Consider the following 22,747-nt stretch of genomic DNA (forward strand, 5'->3'; position numbering starts at 1 on the left):
CTTTCTCTGCCTTTGATGCTTGAGCTGACTTCTTGGTGGTTGCAACAAAGTTGTTGTACAGATCATTTTTTACACTTCTGGTGGTACCTCAGTTTTCCTTCCTTTTGAGCCTCCTTCATACGTTCCACAACAGTAACATTTTCGACAGTTTCTGCTTGTTTCAATAAAGTTGAGTATCCATTTGGAGTTGCCTGTATGAGCCTTTCAGCTGGTGTATCCGAGCGTGCACAGATGAAGCAATTGAGCACAGGTGGAGTAACGTCTTCATCCATATTGCTAGACTCCATGTCCTGCAAAGTAGAAAATGAGATATATTTAGAAATTATTTTTCCACAAAGGAGTGTCTGTGGTGAAATATAAATGTTAACAATCAACTCAGAATCATGAAAAACCCTTATTTGACCCCTCATAAGTTACTTAAGGGCCGATTAAAAAAAATAAAAATTCTCGAAAATAATTTTTCGGTACCCGAATTCAACAGCTTTTTTCCTGGGTTTCCCACGGGAGTTGAACTTCAACATTTTAACACATGTTATTACACACCTTTACAAACATATTGGTGAAGAAATTTTTTGGTAACAATTTAGTTAACAGATTTTCATATGTTTCCCTTACTATTGAGGATCAATCAGTGATGACAGCCAAAGTGCCAGCCAGTGAAAGTGAATTGTCAAGTAATGATCAGGTGGTCTTTATGAAGGTTGGGGAAACAAACAATGCAGTCACTCAGTTTGTTGGAGACAATATAGATTTAAACATTGTCTCTATTCACGGAAACACTCCCTTTCACTCAATGGGTTGGATCGAAGTCACCTCTCCGGCACCACCTTTGTCAGATCCACAGACAACAGCAGCTTTCCCCCGGGTGAAGTTGAAGGCACTCGACAAAGCTAAGATCCTGAGAGGAACTGAAGTAAAGATTATTCCATTTACGAACAGGAAACAGATAGGAACGAACGCGATCATGTTTCTCCCCCTCGCTGAGCTTTCCTCCTCCCTGGCTCATGATCAGCCACTCCTCACCCCAGGTGACACACTCTGGGCAGCGGGGTGGGTGATCAAAGCCAACGATCCTGAGTTCCCACACTCCAACTGGAATGGCTGGATGAAGAGAATCCATGCTAATGATGCAAAGCAGAGCACACAGATCGAGTTCCTCCCAGTTATTGAAGGAGACCCTAATGACCTCAACACCATCTTCACCACTCTGAAAGAGTGCATACGGCGCGCTGGGGTCGCTATAGTGACCTTTGATCTTCCGATTTGGAGTCATGATGTCACTGCAGAAACTGCAGTCATGATGTTGTTGAGTCTGAAGAAGACATAGACAATGACTGTTGAAACTTCTGACATTGTGAATGAGAAATAACTCTTGAGTATTATATATGTATGTGAAATAAAAGCTACTTTGTGTGTAAATGTAAAAGTGAAAATATAAATGTTAACAATCAACTCAGAATCATGAAAAACCCTTATTTGACCCCTCATAAGTTACTTAAGGGCCGATTAAAAAAAATAAAAATTCTCGAAAATAATTTTTCGGTACCCGAATTCAACAGCTTTTTTTCTGGGTTTCCCACGGGAGTTGAACTTCAACATTTTAACACATGTTATTACACACCTTTACAAACATATTGGTGAAGAAATTTTTTGGTAACAATTTAGTTAACAGATTTGTGAAATATCTCATAAAATGCCCTTACTATGATCTTAATACAATATTTGTTTGTGAGTAACAATTGGGGTGGCTTCTCCCTTGATCTTTGACATACAGAATAACACATTTTTCTGCCGTGACTCCTTTTGGGGCTCGGAGGTACACCGTGACCAGGGGGTAGGGGAGGAGCACGTAACAGAAATTGGGGGCTCGTCCAGGATAAAATTCCCCAACATTTGTCCGGGATAGAATTCCCTAGCATTCCCAAAATTCCCAAACTTGGCATTTTTCTCACATTCCCAAATTTTTCAAAAAAAATGGAAATTTTTGTGTGAAGGTTAACAGGTGCTAACTGATAGTCACCATGGTGTTTGACGCAGAACAATTTGCGGCGTCCCCTAATGAGGCACAGTTCCAAGCGTTAAAAACATCGGAACTCTTGATATTGGCCAGACATTTTAACTTGGAGGTCCGAGTTAATATGAAGAAAGCAGAGATGCAGACATTGGTGGTAGAATCTCTGGTGGGACAAGGAACATGGACAGAGGTAGCCGTGGATTGGTTACCCGAGGAAAAGGAAAATGTGGAGCTCCGGAAAATGGAGATGCAACTGCAGAGCCAGGAAAGGGTAAAAGCAAATTTCGGCTCTCTGCTCACCTTCACTCTTTCATTCCTCTTTTCTCCCGCCTCTGGAACAAACTCCCACACTCACTTCAATCACACTCCTCCCTCCAGGTCTTCAAAACAGCTGTTCACCACCATCTCTTATCTTCCCCCATCCAAAACCTTGATCTTTTCTACCCCCACTAATTCACCCCAGATCCACCTTGTTTGAAATTCCAACTTCTTTCCTGGAAGTCTTGGCAGTGTCCATATGTTTTATACCTCTCCCACCCCCCCCCCCCCCTTCCCATGCCTCCCCCCCAAAGCCCTCTCCCTCCCACAGTTCTCTCGATGTCTCCATGTCTCTCGGTCCCTGCTCTCAAATGTTGTGTTTGTGTCCTTCCCCCTCTCTCCCCATCTTGTCTACCGCTCCCGATGTTATTTGTTTTGTGTGTCTGTTTGTCTTTCTGTGTGATTAATGTTCGCTCTTTCACGAGCCTCGATCTTGTATACAAAAAAAAAAAAAAAAAAAAAAAAAAAAGCAGAGGAAAGGAAAGCAGAGGAAAGGAGAGCTGAAGAAGAAAGAAGAGCAGGGGAAAGAGCAGAGGAAAGGAGAGCTGAAAGGGAGTTAAAGGAACGGGACATGGATTATCAGAGGGAACTTAAACTCAAGGAGCTGGAATTAATGGGAGAATGGGGATAAGTAGCATCCATGCCGGCTGGTTCGACAACTAGTCAGAACACCTGGGATGTTGGTAAACATGTGAGGCTGGTTCCACCCTTCAATGAAAAAGAGGTAGCCAAGTTTTTTTTACACTTTGAGAAAGTGGCTCAAATACTAAAATGGCCTGTGGAGTCCTCGACTATGTTCGTGCAAAGTGTTCTGGTGGGTAAAACTCAAGATATATTTTCGGCTTTACCGATTGACAAATGTACAGATTATGAGGAAGTGAAGAAAGCCATTCTCAAAGCCTATGAATTGGTTCCTGAAGCTTACCAGCAAAAAATTTGGAATGCCAGGAAGAGGGAGAGTGAGACCCATGTGGAGTTTGCCAGAATGAAGGAAACCATGTTTGATCGGTGGTGTGATTCGAAGGGGATTGGGAAAGACTTCAACCTGTTGCGACAATTGATCTTGGTGGAGGAATTCAAACAGTGTGTCCACGCAGACATTAAAGTACATCTGGAGGAAAAGAAGGTACCAGAGTTGTATGAGGCAGCAACCGTGGCAGATGACTATGCCTTGACACACAGGATGGGGTTCCACAAACCTGACTTCCCGCCTAGAGTTCGCCAGGGGAGTTATGGTACATCCGGTGCAGAGAACGAAGATTCATGGGGGCGGCCTAGAGATGACTGTGAGGACAGATCTGATACCGCGACTCTTAGGGATCAGAAGTCTACAGTTCCAAGACAGACTTATCTTCCGGGGGGCTCGAGGCAGACCACGAGTTTTTCCTCCGGGCCTACTTGCACTTTTTGCAAGAAACCTGGACACTTGATGTCCCAATGTTATGCCCTGAAAAGGAAAAATCAGGAGCGGAGTCAGATTAGTCCAACTCCGAATGCATTGGCAAATGCGAGAAATCGTCCTTGGAGGACAGTGCCTTGTGCAGGTTCACATGCCAAAGTTACGGCATCACAGAATGACCTTCCTCAAGAGGGTTACAAACCTTTTATTTCAGAGGGGTTTATTTCACTGGATAGAGACTTGACTAACCAGAAACCTGTTAGGGTATTGAGGGACACAGGAGCACATCAATCTTTAATGCTGGAAGGCATTTTGCCATTGTCAGAGAAGACGGCAACTGGTGTGATTGTTCTTTTACAGGGGGTTGGTGGCTGTGTTAAAGCTCCACTTCATGTCATCCATTTGAAGTCTGATTTGGTGTCAGGACCGGTCACCATAGGGTTACAAGCCACTCTACCGGTAGAGGGAACATCTTTTGTTATCGGGAATGATTTGGCCGGTGGTCAAGCTTCTGGTAACCCGATGTTTGTTGAAAAGCCGAGCATGAAAAATAACACTGCACAGTTAGAGCAGAAGATTCCGGGTATCTTTCCATCCTGTGCCGCGGCTCGTGCTATGGGTAGGAAGCGCTCTGAAGAGAAGAGGAAGGTACTGACGTCACGCATTGCACAGGCACGTCTTGTCAGGTACCCAAAAACTAAGTGTCAGCACACACAAGTCAGGGATGGAGGCAATATTGGCAAGCTCTTTGTAGGTGGACTGAACTTCAAGACAAGGGAAGTTGTTCTGGACTCTGTCTTCGGCCAATATGGACCACTCTTGGAAGTGCGGCTGATAAAAGACAGGGAGACGCAAAAGTCAAGAAGGTTTGGCTTTGTCACGTTTGAAAACACAAAGGATGCCAAAGATGCAGAAAAGGATTGGAATGGCAAGGATTTGGATGGTCGAACCTTAATAGTAGAGAAGGCAGGCCATGGGCATCGAGGGGGCTACAGAGGAGGAAAACGTGGAGGTAGTTTCAGGGGTGGCTATGGCTCCGGGGTGGGAGTAGTAGTTTTGGTGGTGGCCGCAGTCGAGATTACTATGGAGGCTCCCAGAGTTACGGCAGCTCCCGAAGGGATGATTATCAGAGCAGTGGCCGAGAAGGAGACCGCTATTCCCGTGACTACAGCGACAAGCGCTCCAACCGTGATTATTATGAAAGTTAGGAAGAGTTTGGAGCACTGAATGCTGCGGAGCAGCCGAGCCAAGATTCCTACACGGATTAACCGTGAACACGTTCCTAAAGGCGTGCATGTAGTGAATACTTCCAGGCCTCACCACCCAACCACCATGAAACATGGCTCTCATCTCGGCCTCCCTAAAAAAGTGCTGTAGATTTGCTTGACTTTGGATTTTTGATCACAACCCCTTAACCTTCATTCAAAAAATAAAATAATAAAAAATCAGAGGTGGAGGAGATGGAGTTTGGCTTTGCAGGAGTTCAACTTGGAAATTGAGCATTTAAAGGGCAGGGACAATGTCGTTGCTGATGCTTTGTCCAGCGTGAACTAACTTTGGAAATCTCTGTAGGTTGTTTGAAGTTTTGTTGCTTTATTTTTGGGAAATATTGATTATCGTGGCTCACGGGAATTGATGATTTGGGGGCGAGTTCACTTTTGTTTGTTGGGAGAGTTTTGCCTGCAAGAAAGTTTTCACTATGTTCCAACTTTCTTTCTTGAGGGGGGGGAAGTGTTACGGATTCGTCACTTCCATTGTGGTGGTTTGCATCCACTGTAAATATTTCTGATTCCATGTACTATTATTGTTTTCAAAAGGTTTATTGTCCATGAGCTGTTTTCAAAAGGTAAAAAAGTTAATGTTAAAAGAAACAGGAAACCGGATCGGGAACCGGACAAAAGAGGGCGGAGCGAAGGAGTCGGGGAAGAAACCCCGAGTTGCTCCGGGTTCTGAAGCGAACGTTGGCGAGCCAGAGTTGCTCGCGAACTTCCGGGTTTCCGGGGAAATGGGATTCCTACGACAGAGTTGTCATCACTGTGACCGGTCAATCTGCGTGTCAGATTTTGCGATCGATTCAGGAGAGAATCATCGCCGTGCCGTGCGCCATGAGACCGGGTCGTCGGCCATTTTGACTCGCGCAGGACTTGTGCTTCACTCGCGGTTTCGTTTCTTTTTGACCATCCTCACCGCATTCAGACATCGATCTGGGGGCATGTGTGTGACATGGCTTTTTGAAGGTTAATTCGTCCATACCCGAGGGTGTGATCTCTCAGTCGCCTGTAGGGCGCCTTTGGATTTCCCAGGCGCTTTGAGGGCACCTTTGTGCAGCTTCGGCTGTGTGACTGTATTTGCCATCCGCACGGGATTCTCGGACCTCGTTCTGGACCTCGTTCTGGCGATCGCTGGAGCGAATCAATTTCATCTCGAAGCCGGGAATAAGAGACATGGGGAATGTTCGTGTTTCACTCACTTGGAGCACAGTGAGTTAAATATTACAAAACTGATGGTACCATCATAGGACATATTGATTGTACTTTTGATTACTATTATTGTTGTACTGTTATTCTTGTGTGATCTTAATACAATATTTGTTTGTGAGTAACAATTGGGGTGGCTTCTCCCTTGATCTTTGACATACAGAATAACACATTTTTCTGCCGTGACTCCTCTCTGGGCTCGGAGGTACACCGTGACTAGGGGGTCGGGGAGGAGCACGTAACAATTGATTGGGTGATTGATTGAGTGATTGATTGAGTGATTGATTGAGTGATTGATCGAGTGATTGATCGAGTGATTGATTGAGTAGTTGAATGAGTGATTGAGTGGTTGATTGAGTGATTAATTGAGTGATTGTGTGATTGATTGAGTTGTTGATTGAGTGATTGATGGAGTGATTGATTGAGTGGTTGTTTGAGTGATTGAGTGGTTGATTAAGTGATTGATTGAGTGATTGATTGAGGGATTGATTGAGGGGTTGATTGAGTGGTTGTTTGAGTGATTGAGTTGTTGATTGAGTGCTTGATTGATTGAGTGATTAATAGATTGAGTGATTGATTGAGTGATTGATTGAGTGGTTGATTGAGTTGTTGATTGAGTGATTGATTGATTGAGTGGTTGATTGAGTGGTTGATTGAGTGATTGATTGAGTGATTGACTGAGTGATTGAGTGGTTGATTGAGTGATTTATTGAGTGGTTGTTTGAGTGGTTGATTGAGTGATTAATTGATTGAGTGATTGATTGAGTGATTGATTGGCACATTGGATTGAGATTTTATTGATTGAACAACTGATTATATCATCAGATATTATCAGCAAAGTGATTAATTGGCATATCTGGAAAAAATTTAACATCCCAGTTCCGGAAAACTCATGGAAACACGAGCCCAGTGCAATTATTGAAAATGAGGTACGTCATGCCTGATGTTGAAAATGAGGACGTCATGCTCATGTATGACCTTGTGGCGGACACAAAAGCCCACTGGCGTGGTGACATCATTCCGCGCACCAAGTGGGCGGTGGCCACGCCCGAGGGGTAGGCGTGGCCTCATGATATACACCGGGCACGCAGCCGGGAGCGCGCCAGTGTTACAGTGAGCTCCTGAAATAAAGACGCTTATAAGTTACCGCTTGTCCGCTTCCTCCTTGCTCGCAAGCAGCGCGCGTAACGCCGCGCTTTACTGGTGACCCCCTTGACGTTGGATCTGCCGGAGCGATCCTTCCACACGCGACGCCATTGCCATGGCCAACTTCATCAAACTTCCCGAATTTTGGGAGGCTCAGGCCGAAGTCTGGTTCGTCCAGGCCGAAGCCCAATTTCAGCTTCGGCGCCTCACCAGCGATGACACGCGCTATTGCCACGTCGTCGCCTCCCTCGGGCCCGGCACGGCTGCTCGAGTTGTGTCCGTCCTTCGCCACCCACCGGACGGCCACAAGTACGAGGCACTCAAGCGGCTACTCCTAGCCATGTTCGGCCTCACGGACGACGCACGGGCCGACCGCCTCCTGGATCTCCCCGAGCTCGGTGACACGCGCCCGTCGGTCCGAATGGACCATATGCTGTCACTGTTGGGCGATGAAGCCCCCGGTTCTATATTCCGGGCGCTTTTCCGTCGCCAACTTCCAGCGCAGGTTCGCCTCGCGTTGGCCGGGACCGGGCTAACGGAACCCCGAGCATTGGCAGCCGAGGCGGACAAGTACTTCGCCGCTTCGGACACGCGGGCGAGAGTCGGCGTGGCCGTCACGGCCCTCGTGGCTGATGCTGCTGATGCTGCTGCTGATGCTGCTGATGCTGCTGCTGATGCTGCTGATCCACAGCATCAGCTTCTACAGCATACGCAGCATGCTGATACGCACCTCGTGACCGCCGCCACGCCCCGCCCACCGCCGCGGCGAAAACCGCCACCGCGGGGAAACCCGCCAACTCCACCGGCCTGGCGGAGCCAGCCGCGCTCCTCCAGCTCCACCACCTGGTGCTGGTTCCACGCCAAGTTCGGCCACGAAGCTCGGCAGTGTCATCCGCCATGCTCCTTCAACAGGTCGGGAAACGCCTGGGCCGGCGCTCAATAGTGGCGATGAGCGCCGGCCATTCGAGCAGCCTGCTGTTCATAACGGACACCTTCTCCGGGCGCCGTTACCTGTGCGACACGGGAGCGCAGGTGAGTGTCGTTCCCGCCGGCACGTCAGACAAGCACGCCGCGGGTGGGGGCCCCGCGCTGCTTGCCGCGAACGGGACGCCCATCCGTACGTACGGAAAACGCTGCCTCTCTCTGCGGTTCGGAGGCCAGGTTTTCCGATGGACGTTCGTCACCGCCGACGTGCCCATGGCACTGCTTGGCGCGGACTTCCTGTGCGCTAATGGGCTCCTGGTCGACGTCAAGCGCAGACGTCTTGTCCAGGCCGAGACGTTCAGCTCGCTCGCTTGTGCGTTGCCCAGCTCAACGAGCGGCTTGCCAAGCGGCTTGCCGAACGGTTCGGTTCATGGCCACGTTGGTCTGTACGCTTCCGGCAGTGGACGCATTCACCCGCCTCCTCGCCGGCTTCCCGGCCCTCACGCGGCCCACCTTCTCGGCGGGGGCCGTCAAGCACGGGGTGGCCCATCACATCCCCACCGTTGGGCCACCGGTCTACGCCCGGGCACGCCGCCTCGAGCCGACGAAGCTGGCGGTGGCAAAAGCGGTGTTCGCTACCCTGGAGCGACTCGGCATCGTTCGGCGCTCAGAGAGCGCTTGGGCATCGCCGCTGCACATCGTGCCGAAGCCCGGCGGGGGATGGCGACCGTGCGGGGACTATCGCCGTCTCGATGACGCCACGACTCCCGACCGCTACCCCGTCCCCCACATTCAGGACTTTTCCGCCCGTTTGGCGGGCATGTCCTTCTTCTCGAAGGTGGACCTCATACGCGGCTACCATCAGGTCCCCGTCAGGCCGGAGGACGTCCCGAAGATGGCGGTCATCACGCCATTCGGACTCTTCGAGTTCCTGCGCATGCCCTTCGGTCTGAAGAATGCGGCTCAGGCATTCCAGCGACTGATGGACAGCGTCCTGCGTGACTTGGATTTTGTCTACGTCTACCTGGACGATATCCTCGTCGCCAGCGCGTCCCGCGAAGAGCACCTACGCCACCTCCGCATGCTCTTCGAACGCCTGGGCCAGCATGGCCTGATTGTGAACCCCGCAAAGTGCCGGTTCGGCGCCACCATAATCGATTTTCTGGGGCACCGTGTCACCAGGCACGGAGCCGTCCCCCTGCCGGCCAAGGTGGAGGCGGTGAAGGGGTTTCCGCGCCCCCGCACGATCAGAGGGCTGCAGGAGTTCCTGGGCATGGTGAACTTTTACCATCGGTTCCTGCCCCGTATCGCCCAGCTCCTGCGCCCCCTGCACGAAGCTCTCCGAGGTAAGCCGGGCAAAGGCGACGTTACCTGGACCGAGCAGATGGACACGGCGTTCACGGGCGCGAAGCTCGCCTTGGCTAACGCCACCATGCTCGCGCACCCGGCGCCCGATGCACCGATCGCCCTCACCACCGATGCCTCGGACTACGCGGTGGGCGCGGTGCATGAGCAATGGGTGCGTGGAGCTTGGCAACCGCTGGCGTTCTTTAGCCGGCAGCTTCGCCCGCCCGAACGCCGTTACAGTACCTTCGACCGCGAGTTGCTCGGGCTTCACTTGGCGGTCAGGCACTTCCGCCATCTGCTCGAGGGCCGTGCGTTCACTGCCGTCGTCGACCACAAGCCGCTGATCTACGCGATGGGCAAGGTCACCGAGCCGTGGTCGGCCCGGCAGCAGCGTCACCTCTCGGCCGTGTCCGAGTACACGACGGACATCCAGCACGTCGCGGTGAAGGACAACCCGGTGGCGGATTGCCTTTCCCGGGCCGTCGCCCACGCAGTCCACCTCGGCATCGACTATGCCCGGATGGCAGCGGACCAGGCCGCTGACCCCGACGTCCAGGCCTTGCGGACCGCCATCACGGGCCTCTGCGTCACCGAGGTGGCGTTCGACGGCGCGGCGCGTCCCTCTTGTGCGACGTCTCCCTTGGGCGTCCTCGCCCCATCGTGCCCGCGGGCTGGCAGCGCCAGGTGTTTGACGCCATCCACGGCCTGTCCCACCCGGGCGCGAGGGCCTCCCAAAGGCTGATCGCCGACAAGTTCGTCTGGCATGGCCTCCGGAAGGCCGTCCGCGGCTGGGCCAGGACGTGCCTCGCGTGCCAGCGCGCCAAGGTGCACCGGCACACCCAGGCCCCGTTGGCCCCGTTCACGGTGCCGGAACGCCGGTTTGACCACGTCCACGTGGACCTGGTGGGACCTCTGCCCCCCTCGCGGGGTTTCACCTACGTCCTCACCATGGTGGACCGCACCACCCGGTGGCCGGAGGCCGTGCCCTTGGTGTCGACAACGGCGGCCGATGTCGCGCAGGCTTTCATCGCCACCTGGGTCGCCCGGTTCGGCGCCCCCTCAGACATCTCGTCCGACCGCGGCCCCCAGTTCACCTCGGAGCTCTGGGGGGCGGTCGCGCAGGGGCTCGGGGTCCGGCTGCACCGAACCACGGCCTACCACCCCCAGGCTAACGGCCTGTGTGAGCGATTTCACCGCTCATTGAAGGCCGCGCTCCGGGCCACCCTCCGCGACGGCGGCTGGGTCGACAGGCTCCCCTGGGTCCTGCTGGGCCTCCGGACGGCGCCCTAGGAGGATCTGCACGCATCCGCGGCGGAGTTGGTCTTCGGGCAACCGCTGCGGGTGCCGGGCGAGTTCCTCCCCGACTCCACGGCACCATGGTCCGCGGCACAGCAGCGCTCCGCTCTGCAAGAGACCGCCCAGAGGTTTGCCCCGGTGCCAACGGCATGCCACGGGCACCCACCGACGCACGTCGCCCCGGAGCTTCGCACGGCGGAGTACGTCTTCGTCCGCCACGATGCCCACCGGACACCACTGCGGCCCCCGTACGACGGGCCTTTCCGCGTGCTGGAGACCGGGGCGAAGCACTTCACCCTGGACATCGGCGGTACTCCTGACCGCGTTTCGGTAGACCGCCTCAAGCCGGCCCACCTCGACGTGGACCATCCACCGCCAGTGGCCCGACCCCCACGTCGGGGCCGCCCCCCTGCGGGCGGACCCCCGTCACCGCCCAGCCCCGCCACCACGCCGCCCCCCGGTCCTGCACCCATCCCAGGGGCAGCCAGGGGCATCCCACCTGGCATCCCTGCACCCCGGACGCCGCCGATCGCCAGGGGGCGCTTCGGCCGGGTCATTCGTCTGCCCCGCAAACTGGCCCTCCAGGTGCGCGGGAATTCTGGGGGGGCGCGTGTGGCGGACACAAAAGCCCACTGGCGTGGTGACATCATTCCGCGCACCAAGTGGGCGGTGGCCACGCCCGAGGGGTAGGCGTGGCCTCATGATATACACCGGGCGCGCAGCCCGGAGCGCGCCAGTGTTACAGTGAGCTCCTGAAATAAAGACGCTTATAAGTTACCGCTTGTCCGCTTCCTCCTTGCTCGCAAGCAGCGCGCGTAACGCCGCGCTTTAACCTGATGATTCCATCGAGCGTGAACATGGAAAGCAAAGCATTGCATCCGGACATTGTACTCAGGAACAAAAAGGAAAAGACAGCATTGATGAATGAGATATCAGTACCCAGCGATTTTGGCCAAAACAACACAGAAATCAAGAAAATGACGAAATACCAGAACCTCAAAAATGAGATCAAGAAATCTTGGAAGCTGAAGAGCATTGAAATTGTGCCAGTGATAAATTGGAGCAACAGGAATGATGAAGAAGAACCTCACTGAGATTTTAAAAACCATCCCGGGAATATTACCACAAATGAACTACAACTGGAGGCAATCCGGGGTTCGGTGAAGATCCTGAAAAGAGAACTTGGAACAAAACTCTGAAAAAGTTGAACAGTTTGGTCCATGAACCGTGATCGATCCCTTACTGAAGAGGAGGAGGATACTTTGGGTCCTGGGAAGACTCCGTTTCACCTCCTGAAACCCGCAAATGGAGATAACAACCAACGACACACACACACACACACACACACACACACACACACACACACACACACACGGACATACTGACGAGACAAACACTTAACACAGCCACTGAGCTTGGGGGAAATGCTTCCACTTCCCAGAATCCTCTGGGTACCAGTGATGTCATAACAATGGCGCCGCTTTTCTCACCGTACTCGGTGGGACATTTCCTCAAGAGGAATTTCCTCTTCCCCATGGATGCCAACAAATGGGGATTGTCCGTGCTCTATCCTTTTAAAGCAAGGAAGCAGCACGTACCATTTTTTAAGTCTTCGCTCTGACTTGAACCGGTCCAAACCGGATGGGTGTTTTTTTTTAGGAGAAACCATCTCCTTAATGGATGGTGTTGGCTCCACACATTAGCTATTCCGCCCTTTGCCAGGTATAGTTTTTGGTCGTGGTAGGTGTCACAGTAACTGGTAGGTGTCACAGTCACTGGTAGGTGTCACAGTCACTGGTACGTGTCACAGTCACTGATAGGTGTCACAGTCACTGGTGGGTGTCACAGTCACTGGTAGGTGTCACAGTCACTGGTAGGTATCACTCACTGGTGGGTGTCACAGTCACTGGTAGGTGTCACAGTCACTGATAGGTGTCAAAGTCACTGGTGGGTGTCACAGTCACTGGTAGGTGTCACAGTAACTGGTAGGTGTCACAGTCACTGTTAGGTGTCACAGTCACTGGTACGTGTCACAGTCACTGATAGGTGTCAAAGTCACTGGTGGGTGTCACAGTCACTGGTGGGTGTCACAGTCACTGGTAGGTGTCACAGTCACTGGTGGGTGTCACAGTCACTGATAGGTGTCAAAGTCACTGGTGGGTGTCACAGTCACTGGTAGGTGTCACAGTTTCTGGTAGGTGTCACAGTCACTGGTGGGTGTCACAGTCACTGGTAGGTGTCACAGTCACTGATAGGTGTCAAAGTCACTGGTGGGTGTCACAGTCACTAGTAGGTGTCACAGTCACTGTTAGGTGTCACAGTCACCCTCTGCACTAGTAAAGTCAGTTAGGGGTGTCTGTTTACTCACCGACAACCCGATCATGCGGTAGGTAGCACTGGGTTACCTGTTACCAGTGGCAGTCCCAAAAGACTCACCTGACCAATAAAGTCCCAAAGTTTTTATTTTTATTTTTACCAAACTCGAGCAGATGTGTTGTCCTTCATCTTTGGTGTCTCCCTATGCATTGCTGCTTGTATTTTGAATTTCGTTATTCCGTTCGCTCATATTCACATCACGTGTTGGTTTTCCGTGTTCATCACGTGTTTGCCCTTTTCACAATTCGCCGATTTTCCGCTTCGGCAAACCTGTCGGTTTTAGGTTTTCTCGTGGTCGTTTATGTATCGGCCATATTGCTCTATTGGACGCATGCAAGGGGGCAACCAGGATTTTACTAAATAGGGGGTGGTGGGTCTAAGGTTACCTGTTTGTTTGTTTGTGTTTTCGTATACCAAGTCGAGGCTCGTGTAAGAGCTAAAAATGAGTAAGTAGCAGAGAGGCCCACAAACGATTAAAGTACAAAATCAAGTTTGGAGTGTAAAAGTGGCAACCACAATGTAGTGTGATGCACGTGACCAGTGGTCCTCATCCAGTCAGGATGGTTTTCTCCAAAGGTTGAGCCAAGGAGGGGGCTCGAGCCCCTCCTAAGACCCTCCCCGGTTGCGCCAGTGGACATGTTGCACCTGGACTGGCTTGTCTGATTTTCACCATCCTGGGTCATTATCAACTTTAACCCGATGATATAGGCACAGGTAAAGTGGGATTCTTTTTGTCCACGTGACACCATTTACTTTGACATTACCTGTCATGATTCGGCCCCCAAGGTGGTGGTGGTGGTGCTTTGTGTGTTGTTCACGACGATTGTCCATATTGTTCCGGCCATTGCGACTGATTGTTTTACTACGAACGTTTTGCACACGTGATGAGATTTGTGCAAATTACCAGATTAAGCACGACATGCGACCTGCCAAACTGCTATGGTCTTGGTGTACAGATCTTCACGTCCTGTTTTGCAGACCGTGCGCCATGGCTTTCCATACCAGCCTTCGGCCCTTGCGCTGGATCCAGTCCAGCGGCTCCTCGCCATCGGAACGCGGCTCGGTGCTCTCAGGATGTATCCTTCATTTGTGAATCGTCGACCCTCGGGCCTACGCCAAGGCATGTAACAGTTATAACTGATCAGTACGATCTGATTTGGGCTTAAAAAAAGAAAACCTCAATTACCCCCCCCCCCCCCCAACACACACACACACACACAAACATTCAAACGACCCTCACCAGTCCCTCCCCCATGTGAAAAGATTTTAAGGAAGACAAACTTGGAGTAATGGGTTAAAATCAGGGGAGTTTATTTCTGGGGAATGATTCAAGGAAAGAACATTGCAGTGAAAGCCTTGAAGTTCAAGGTTAATGAATGAAAAATGAAATGTTGCATTTTACCTCTGAGTGAATGAATAATATAATTTACTGACAGGTTTTCATCATAAACTTGGGTCGAGTTAATGTTGTATGTTTAATGCAGTAGAGGATAAAACAGCGACCGAGTGAGCATGCACATGTACACACATATACAAGCATGCACATGTACACACATATACAAGCATGCACATGTGCACACACATACAAGCATGCACATGTGCACACACATATACAAGTATGCACATGTACACACATATACAAGCATGCACATGTGCACACACATACAAGCATGCACATGTGCACACACATATACAAGCATGCACATGTACACACATATACAAGCATGCACATGTGCACACACATACAAGCATGCACATGTGCACACACATATACAAGCATGCACATGTACACACATATACAAGCATGCACATGTGCACACACATATACAAGCATGCACATGTACACACACATATACAAGCATGCACATGTGCACACACATATACAAGCATGCACATGTGCACACACATGCAAGCATGCACATGTGCACACACATGTACAAGCATGCACATGTACACACATATACAAGCATGCACATGTGCACACACATATACAAGCATGCACATGTGCACACACATATACAAGCATGCACATGTGCACACACATATACAAGCATGCACATGTGCACACACATACACAAGCATGCACATGTGCACACACATATACAAGCATGCACATGTGCACACACATATACAAGCATGCACATGTACACACATATACAAGCATGCACATGTGCACACACATATACAAGCATGCACATGTACACACATATACAAGCATGCACATGTGCACACACATATACAAGCATGCACATGTGCACACATATACAAGCATGCACATGTACACACATATACAAGCATGCACATGTACACACATATACAAGCATGCACATGTGCACACACATATACAAGCATGCACATGTGCACACACATATACAGGCATGCACATGTACACACATATACAAGCATGCACATGTACACACATATACAAGCATGCACATGTGCACACACATATACAAGCATGCACATGTGCACACACATATACAAGCATGCACATGTGCACACATATACAAGCATGCACATGTACACACATATACAAGCATGCACATGTACACACATATACAAGCATGCACATGTGCACACACATATACAAGCATGCACATGTGCATACACATATACAAGCATGCACATGTACACACATATACAAGCATGCACATGTACACACACACACACACACACGGTGTGTGTGTGTGTGTGTGTGTGTGTGTGTGTGTGTGTGTGTGTGTGTGTGTGTGTGTGTGTGTGTGTGTGTGTGTGTGTCCCTTCATGAGTGTAGATTTTAAAGGCTTTGAGTGGCGCTTTAGGAGGGATTTGAGTGCGGTTTTAATGGGCAATCATCGAACACCACTGCGTGTGTCCACTGGTTAAAATATCTGAAAGACTCCTTGGACCCAAAATACCCCAAGGACCCAAAAAACCCAAATGACCCAGAAGACACCCAAGGACCCAGAAGACACCCAAGGACCCAGAAGACACCCAAGGACCCAGAAGACCCAAATGACAGAAAATAACCTAAGGACCCAGAAGACCCCAAGGACCCTCAAAAACCCAAAAGGCTGAAAAAACCCTGAAGACCCAATGGACCCCCAAACACCCAAAATACCCCGATGATCCAAAAGACCCCGATGACCCAAAAGACCATGAAGACCGTGAAGACCCAAAAGACCGTGAAGACCCAAAAGACCATGAAGACCCTTAAAGGCCCAAATGACCAAAAGACCCTGAAGACCCAAATTTCCCTAAAGAGCCCCAAAGACCCAAGAGACTGAAAAGACCCCAATATCCTTAAAGACCCAGAAGACACAAAAGACTCCAAGACCCTTAAAGACCCAAAAGACCATGAAGACCCAAAATATCCCAAAGACCCTTAAAGACCCTGAAGAAACAAAACACACTGAAGACCGAAAAAATCGAAAAGACCCATGAGACTGAAAATACCCCGAAGACCCAAAAGATCCCGAGAAGATAAAAGCACACCTGACACTAGGCCCAGGCTTCAGACTTTGGCACGCTCATGTGGCTGCACCGTCAAATAAACTGTTCCAAGCCGTAATTTTTGACGGGTTTTATACTCGTGTGTGTGTGTGTGTGTATATATATATATATATATATATATATATATATATATATATATATATATATATATATATACCACCAAAACCCAGGTGGTATTAATCACCAAAACCCAGGTGCGAACAATCACCAAAACCCAGGTGCTAACAATCACCAAAACCCAGGTGGTAATAATCAATCACCAAAACCCAGGTGGTAATAATCAATCACCACAACCCAGGTGCTAACAATCACCAAAACCCAGGTGGTAATAATCAATCACCAAAACCCAGGTGGTAATAATCAATCACCACAACCCAGGTGCTAACAATCACCAAAACCCAGGTGGTAATAATCAATCACCAAAACCCAGGTCCTAACAATCACCAAAACCCAGGTGGTAATAATCAATCACCAAAACCCAGGTGGTAATAATCACCAAAACCCAGGTGGTAATAATCAATCACCAAAACCCAGGTCCTAACAATCACCAAAACACAGGTGGTAATAATCAATCACCAAAACCCAGGTGGTAATAATCACCAAAACCCAGGTGGTAATAATCAATCACCAAAACCCAGGTCCTAACAATCACCAAAACACAGGTGGTAATAATCAATCACCAAAACCCAGGTGGTAATAATCACCAAAATCCAGGTGGTAACAATCACCAAAACCCAGGTGGTAATAATCAATCACCAAAACCCAGGTGCTAACAATCACCAAAACCCAGGTGGTAATAATCAATCACCAAAACCCAGGTGGTAGTAATCAATCACCAAAACCCAGGTCCTAACAATCACCAAAACCCAGGTGGTAATAATCAATCACCAAAACCCAGGTGCTAACAATCACCAAAACCCAGGTGCTAACAATCACCAAAACCCAGGTGCTAACAATCACCAAAACCCAGGTGCTAACAATCACCAAAACCCAGGTGGTAACAATCACCAAAACCCAGGTGGTAATAATTATCAATCACCAAAATCCATGTGCTAACAATCATCAAAACCCAGGTGGTAATAATCAATCACCAAAACCCAGGTGCTAACAATCACCAAAACCCAGGTGGTAATAATCACCAAAACCCAGGTGCTAACAATCACCAAAACACAGGTGGTAATAATCAATCACCAAAACCCAGGTCCTAACAATCACCAAAACCCAGGTGGTAATAATCAATCACCAAAACCCAGGTGGTAATAATCACCAAAACACAGGTGGTAATAATCAATCACCAAAACCCAGGTCCTAACAATCACCAAAACACAGGTGGTAATAATCAATCACCAAAACCCAGGTGCTAACAATCACCAAAACCCAGGTGGTAATAATCAATCACCAAAACCCAGGTGCTAACAATCACCAAAACACAGGTGGTAATAATCAATCACCAAAACCCAGGTCCTAACAATCACCAAAACACAGGTGGTAATAATCAATCACCAAAACACAGGTGGTAATAAGCAATCACCAAAACCAGGTGCTAACAATCACCAAAACCCAGGTCCTAACAATCACCAAAACCCAGGTGGTAATAATCAATCACCAAAACACAGGTGGTAATAATCAATCACCAAAACCCAGGTCCTAACAATCACCAAAACACAGGTGTTAATAATCAATCACCAAAACCCAGGTGGTAATAATCAATCACCAAAACCAGGTGCTAACAATCACCAAAACCCAGGTCCTAACAATCACCAAAACCCAGGTGGTAATAATCAATCACCAAAACCCAGGTGCGAACAATCACCAAAACCCAGGTGCTAACAATCACCAAAACCCAGGTGCTAACAACCACCAAAACCCAGGTGCTAACAATCACCAAAACCCAGGTGCTAACAATCACCACAACCCAGGTGCTAACAACCACCAAAACCCAGGTGCTAACAACCACCACAACCCAGGTGCTAACAATCACCACAACCCAGGTGCTAACAATCACCAACACCCAGGTGCTAACAACCACCAAAACCCAGGTGCTAACAACCACCAAAACCCAGGTGCTAACAATCACCAAAACACAGGTGCTAACAATCAATCACCAAAACCCAGGTGCTAACAATCATCAAAACCCAGCTGCTAACAACCACCAAAACCCAGGTGCTAACAATCACCACAACCCAGGTGCTAACAATCACCAAAACCCAGGTGCTAACAATCAATCACCAAAACCCAGGTGCTAACAACCACCAAAACCCAGGTGCTAACAATCACCACAACCCAGGTGCTAACAATCACCAAAACCCAGGTGCTAACAATCAATCACCAAAACCCAGGTGCTAACAACCACCAAAACCCAGGTGCTAACAATCACCAAAACCCAGGTGCTAACAATCACCAAAACCCAGGTGGTAATAATCACCAAAACCCAGGTGCTGACAATCACCAAAACCCAGGTGCTAACAATCACCAAAACCCAGGTGCTAACAATCACCAAAACCCAGGTGGTAATAATCACCAAAACCCAGGTGCTGACAATCACCAAAACCCAGGTGCTAACAATCACCAAAACCCGGGTGCTGACAATCACCAAAACCCAGGTGCTAACAATCACCACAACCCAGGTGCTAACAATCACCAAAACCCAGGTGCGAACAATCACCAAAACCCAGGTGCTGACAATCACCAAAACCCAGGTGCTGACAATCACCAAAACCCAGGTGCTAACAATCACCAAAACCCAGGTGCTGACAATCACCAAAACCCAGGTGCTAACAATCACCAAAACCCAGGTGGTAATAATCACCAAAACCCAGGTGCTAACAATCAATCACCACAACCCAGGTGCTGACAATCACCAAAACCCAGGTGCTAACAATCAATCACCAAAACCCAGGTGCTAACAACCACCAAAACCCAGGTGCTAACAACCACCAAAACCCAGGTGCTAACAATCACCAAAACCCAGGTGGTAATAATCACCAAAACCCAGGTGCTGACAATCACCAAAACCCAGGTGCTAACAATCACCAAAACCCGGGTGCTGACAATCACCAAAACCCAGGTGCTAACAATCACCACAACCCAGGTGCTAACAATCACCACAACCCAGGTGCTAACAATCACCACAACCCAGGTGCTAACAATCACCAAAACCCAGGTGCTGACAATCACCAAAACCCAGGTGCTGACAATCACCAAAACCCAGGTGCTGACAATCACCAAAACCCAGATGCTGACAATCACCAAAACCCAGGTGCTGACAATCACCAAACCCCAGGTGCTGACAATCACCAAAACCCAGGTGCTGACAATCACCAAAACCCAGGTGCTGACAACCACCAAAACCCAGGTGCTAACAATCACCACAACCCAGGTGGTAATAATCAATCACCAAAATCCATGTGCTAACAATCATCAAAACCCAGGTGGTAATAATCAATCACCAAAACCCAGGTGCTGACAATCACCAAAACCCAGATGCTGACAATCACCAAAACCCAGGTGCTGACAATCACCAAAACCCAGGTGCTGACAATCACCAAAACCCAGGTGCTGACAATCACCAAAACCCAGGTGCTGACAATCACCAAAACCCAGGTGCTGCCAACCACCAAAACCCAGGTGCTAACAATCACCACAACCCAGGTGCTAACAATCACCACAACCCAGGTGCTAACAATCACCAAAACCCCAGGTGGTAATTAATCAATCACCAAAACCCAGGTGCTAACAATCACCAAAACCCAGGTTGTAATAATCAATCACCAAAACCCAGGTGCTAACAATCACCAAAACCCAGGTTGTAATAATCAATCACCAAAACCCAGGTGCTAACAATCACCAAAACCCAGGTGCTAAGTATGATGTTTGTTTGTAAGAAAGAAGGATTAAAGGTAGCCCAGTAGCTGTCGTTTGAGCGAGACAGGAAGTAAGACCCGCAGTAAGACCCGCAATCCTGACACTGAGAGTGTAAGATTGTGCCGGTGAGGGTCGTCGGTTTAGTTGCAGACTACCCGACCATGCGGCAGGTAGCACTGGGTTACATGGTCGCCGTGGCAGTGAAGAAACCCACCTGACTCCGACGGATTGCATGTGTTCGGCTGTCCAATGGTAGTTGTGAAGCTCGACAGCTGCCGTGTTGCTCTTTCCATTTTGATCACATGACCTGGCTGCGTGTTTGTACAAGTCCTGCAGTACTCAGACATTTTCATTGCCAAGAAACATGTTTTGCCCATAAGTGCTGCGAGCATTTATTTATTTATTCCATCACAGCACAGGGCTTATTTTCATTTCTGATTGCAGTCTAACTTCCGGTGAACCCGCCATTATGTGCAGCCATCTGCGTGATGTCCATATTATATGTAACCTTGACCCGACCGCCTCTCCCTCCTGAAGTCGATTTGGATGTGACTTCACCTTGCACGTGGTGTCCGCATGTAACCCCGTGTATTGTACTCAGATATAACCGCATATGTGGTGTCCAGATGCGCATTGCGATGTCGCCAAATGTGGAACTACCGTCAAACCCAAGATGTAACCAACTGGGCCGTCCTCTCCTGATGTATCCCATGTACCCACCTGGGTTGTCCTCTCCTGATGTATCCCATGTACCCACCTGGGTTGTCCTCTCCTGATGTATCCCATGTACCCACCTGGGTTGTCCTCTCCTGATGTATCCCATGTACCCACCTGGGTTGTCCTCTCCTGATGTATCCCATGTACCCACCTGGGTTGTCCTCTCCTGATGTATCCCATCTACCCACCTGGGTTGTCCTCTCCTGATGTATCCCATGTACCCACCTGGGTTGTCCTCTCCTGATGTATCCCATGTACCCACCTGGGTTGTCCTCTCCTGATGTATCCCATATACCCACCTGGGCTGTCCTCTCCTGATTTGTCCCATGTAACCACCCGGGCTGTCCTCTCCTGACCTATCCCATGGAACCACCCGGGCTGTCCTCTCCTGACCTATCCCATGTAACCACCTGGGTTGTCCTCTCCTGACCTATCCCATGTAACCACCTGGGTTGTCCTCTCCTGACCTATCCCATGTAACCACCTGGGCTGTCCTCTCCTGACCTATCCAATGTAACCACCTGGGCTGTCCTCCTGACCTATCCCATGTAACCACCTGGGTTGTCCTCTCCTGATGTATCCCATGTAACCACCTGGGCTGTCCTCTCCTGACGTATCCCATATAACCACCTGGGCTGTCCTCTCCTGAGACCCCAATATCCTTAAAGATCCAGAAGACACAAAAGACTCCAAGACCCTTAAAGACCCAAAAGACCACGAAGACCCCAAAGACCTCAAATACCCAAAAGACCCTAAATATCCTGAATATCCAAAAGACCCTAAAGACCCTTAAATATCCAGAAGACCCCAAAGACCGAAAATACCCCAAATACCCTGAAGATCCAAAAGACCCCAACGACCCGAAAGACCCCAAGACTCTTAAATACCCAAAAAGACAACTAAAAGCCAAAAGACCCTGAAGACCCAAAATTCCTCAAAGACCCATAAAGATCCTGAAGACTCAAAACACCAAAAACATCCCAAGACTCTTAAAGACCCCAAAAGACCATGAAGCCCTAAAATACTCTGAAGACTCAAAATACACAAAAGACCCAAAAGACCCCAGAGACCTAAAATATCCCAAAGACCCTTAAAGACCCTGAAGACACAAAACACACTGAAGACCGAAAAAATCGAAAAGACCCATGAGACTGAAAATACCCCGAAGACCCAAAAGACCCCAAAATACCCCTTTGTAACTTTGGTCCGATTGGTAAAGGAATGGTCCGATCACAGGATTGCTGGACGTATCCCGTGTAACCACCTGGGCTGTCCTCTCCTGACGTATCCCATGTAACCACCTGGGCTGTCCTCTCCTGATTTGTCCCATGTAACCACCTGGGTTGTCCTCTCCTGATGTATCCCATGTAACCACCT

General features: G+C 49.6%; 1 protein-coding gene across 2 annotated transcripts in view; it reads left to right on the forward strand.

Moving 5' to 3' along the window:
* LOC137427185 (syntaxin-binding protein 5) overlaps positions 1–22,747 on the forward strand; it is a 331,945-nt gene that overhangs the window by 52,647 nt on the left and 256,551 nt on the right. For both annotated transcript variants that reach the window (XM_068116437.2, XM_068116439.2), the window contains exon 2: positions 14,276–14,373. In XM_068116437.2, the coding sequence (XP_067972538.2) occupies positions 14,276–14,373 (98 nt within the window). The remainder of the gene's footprint in view (positions 1–14,275; positions 14,374–22,747) is intronic.

This window comes from Myxine glutinosa, chromosome 5, assembly GCF_964187855.1.
Source record: "Myxine glutinosa chromosome 5, kmMyxGlut1.1, whole genome shotgun sequence".
Classification (NCBI taxonomy): Eukaryota; Metazoa; Chordata; class Myxini; order Myxiniformes; family Myxinidae; genus Myxine; species Myxine glutinosa.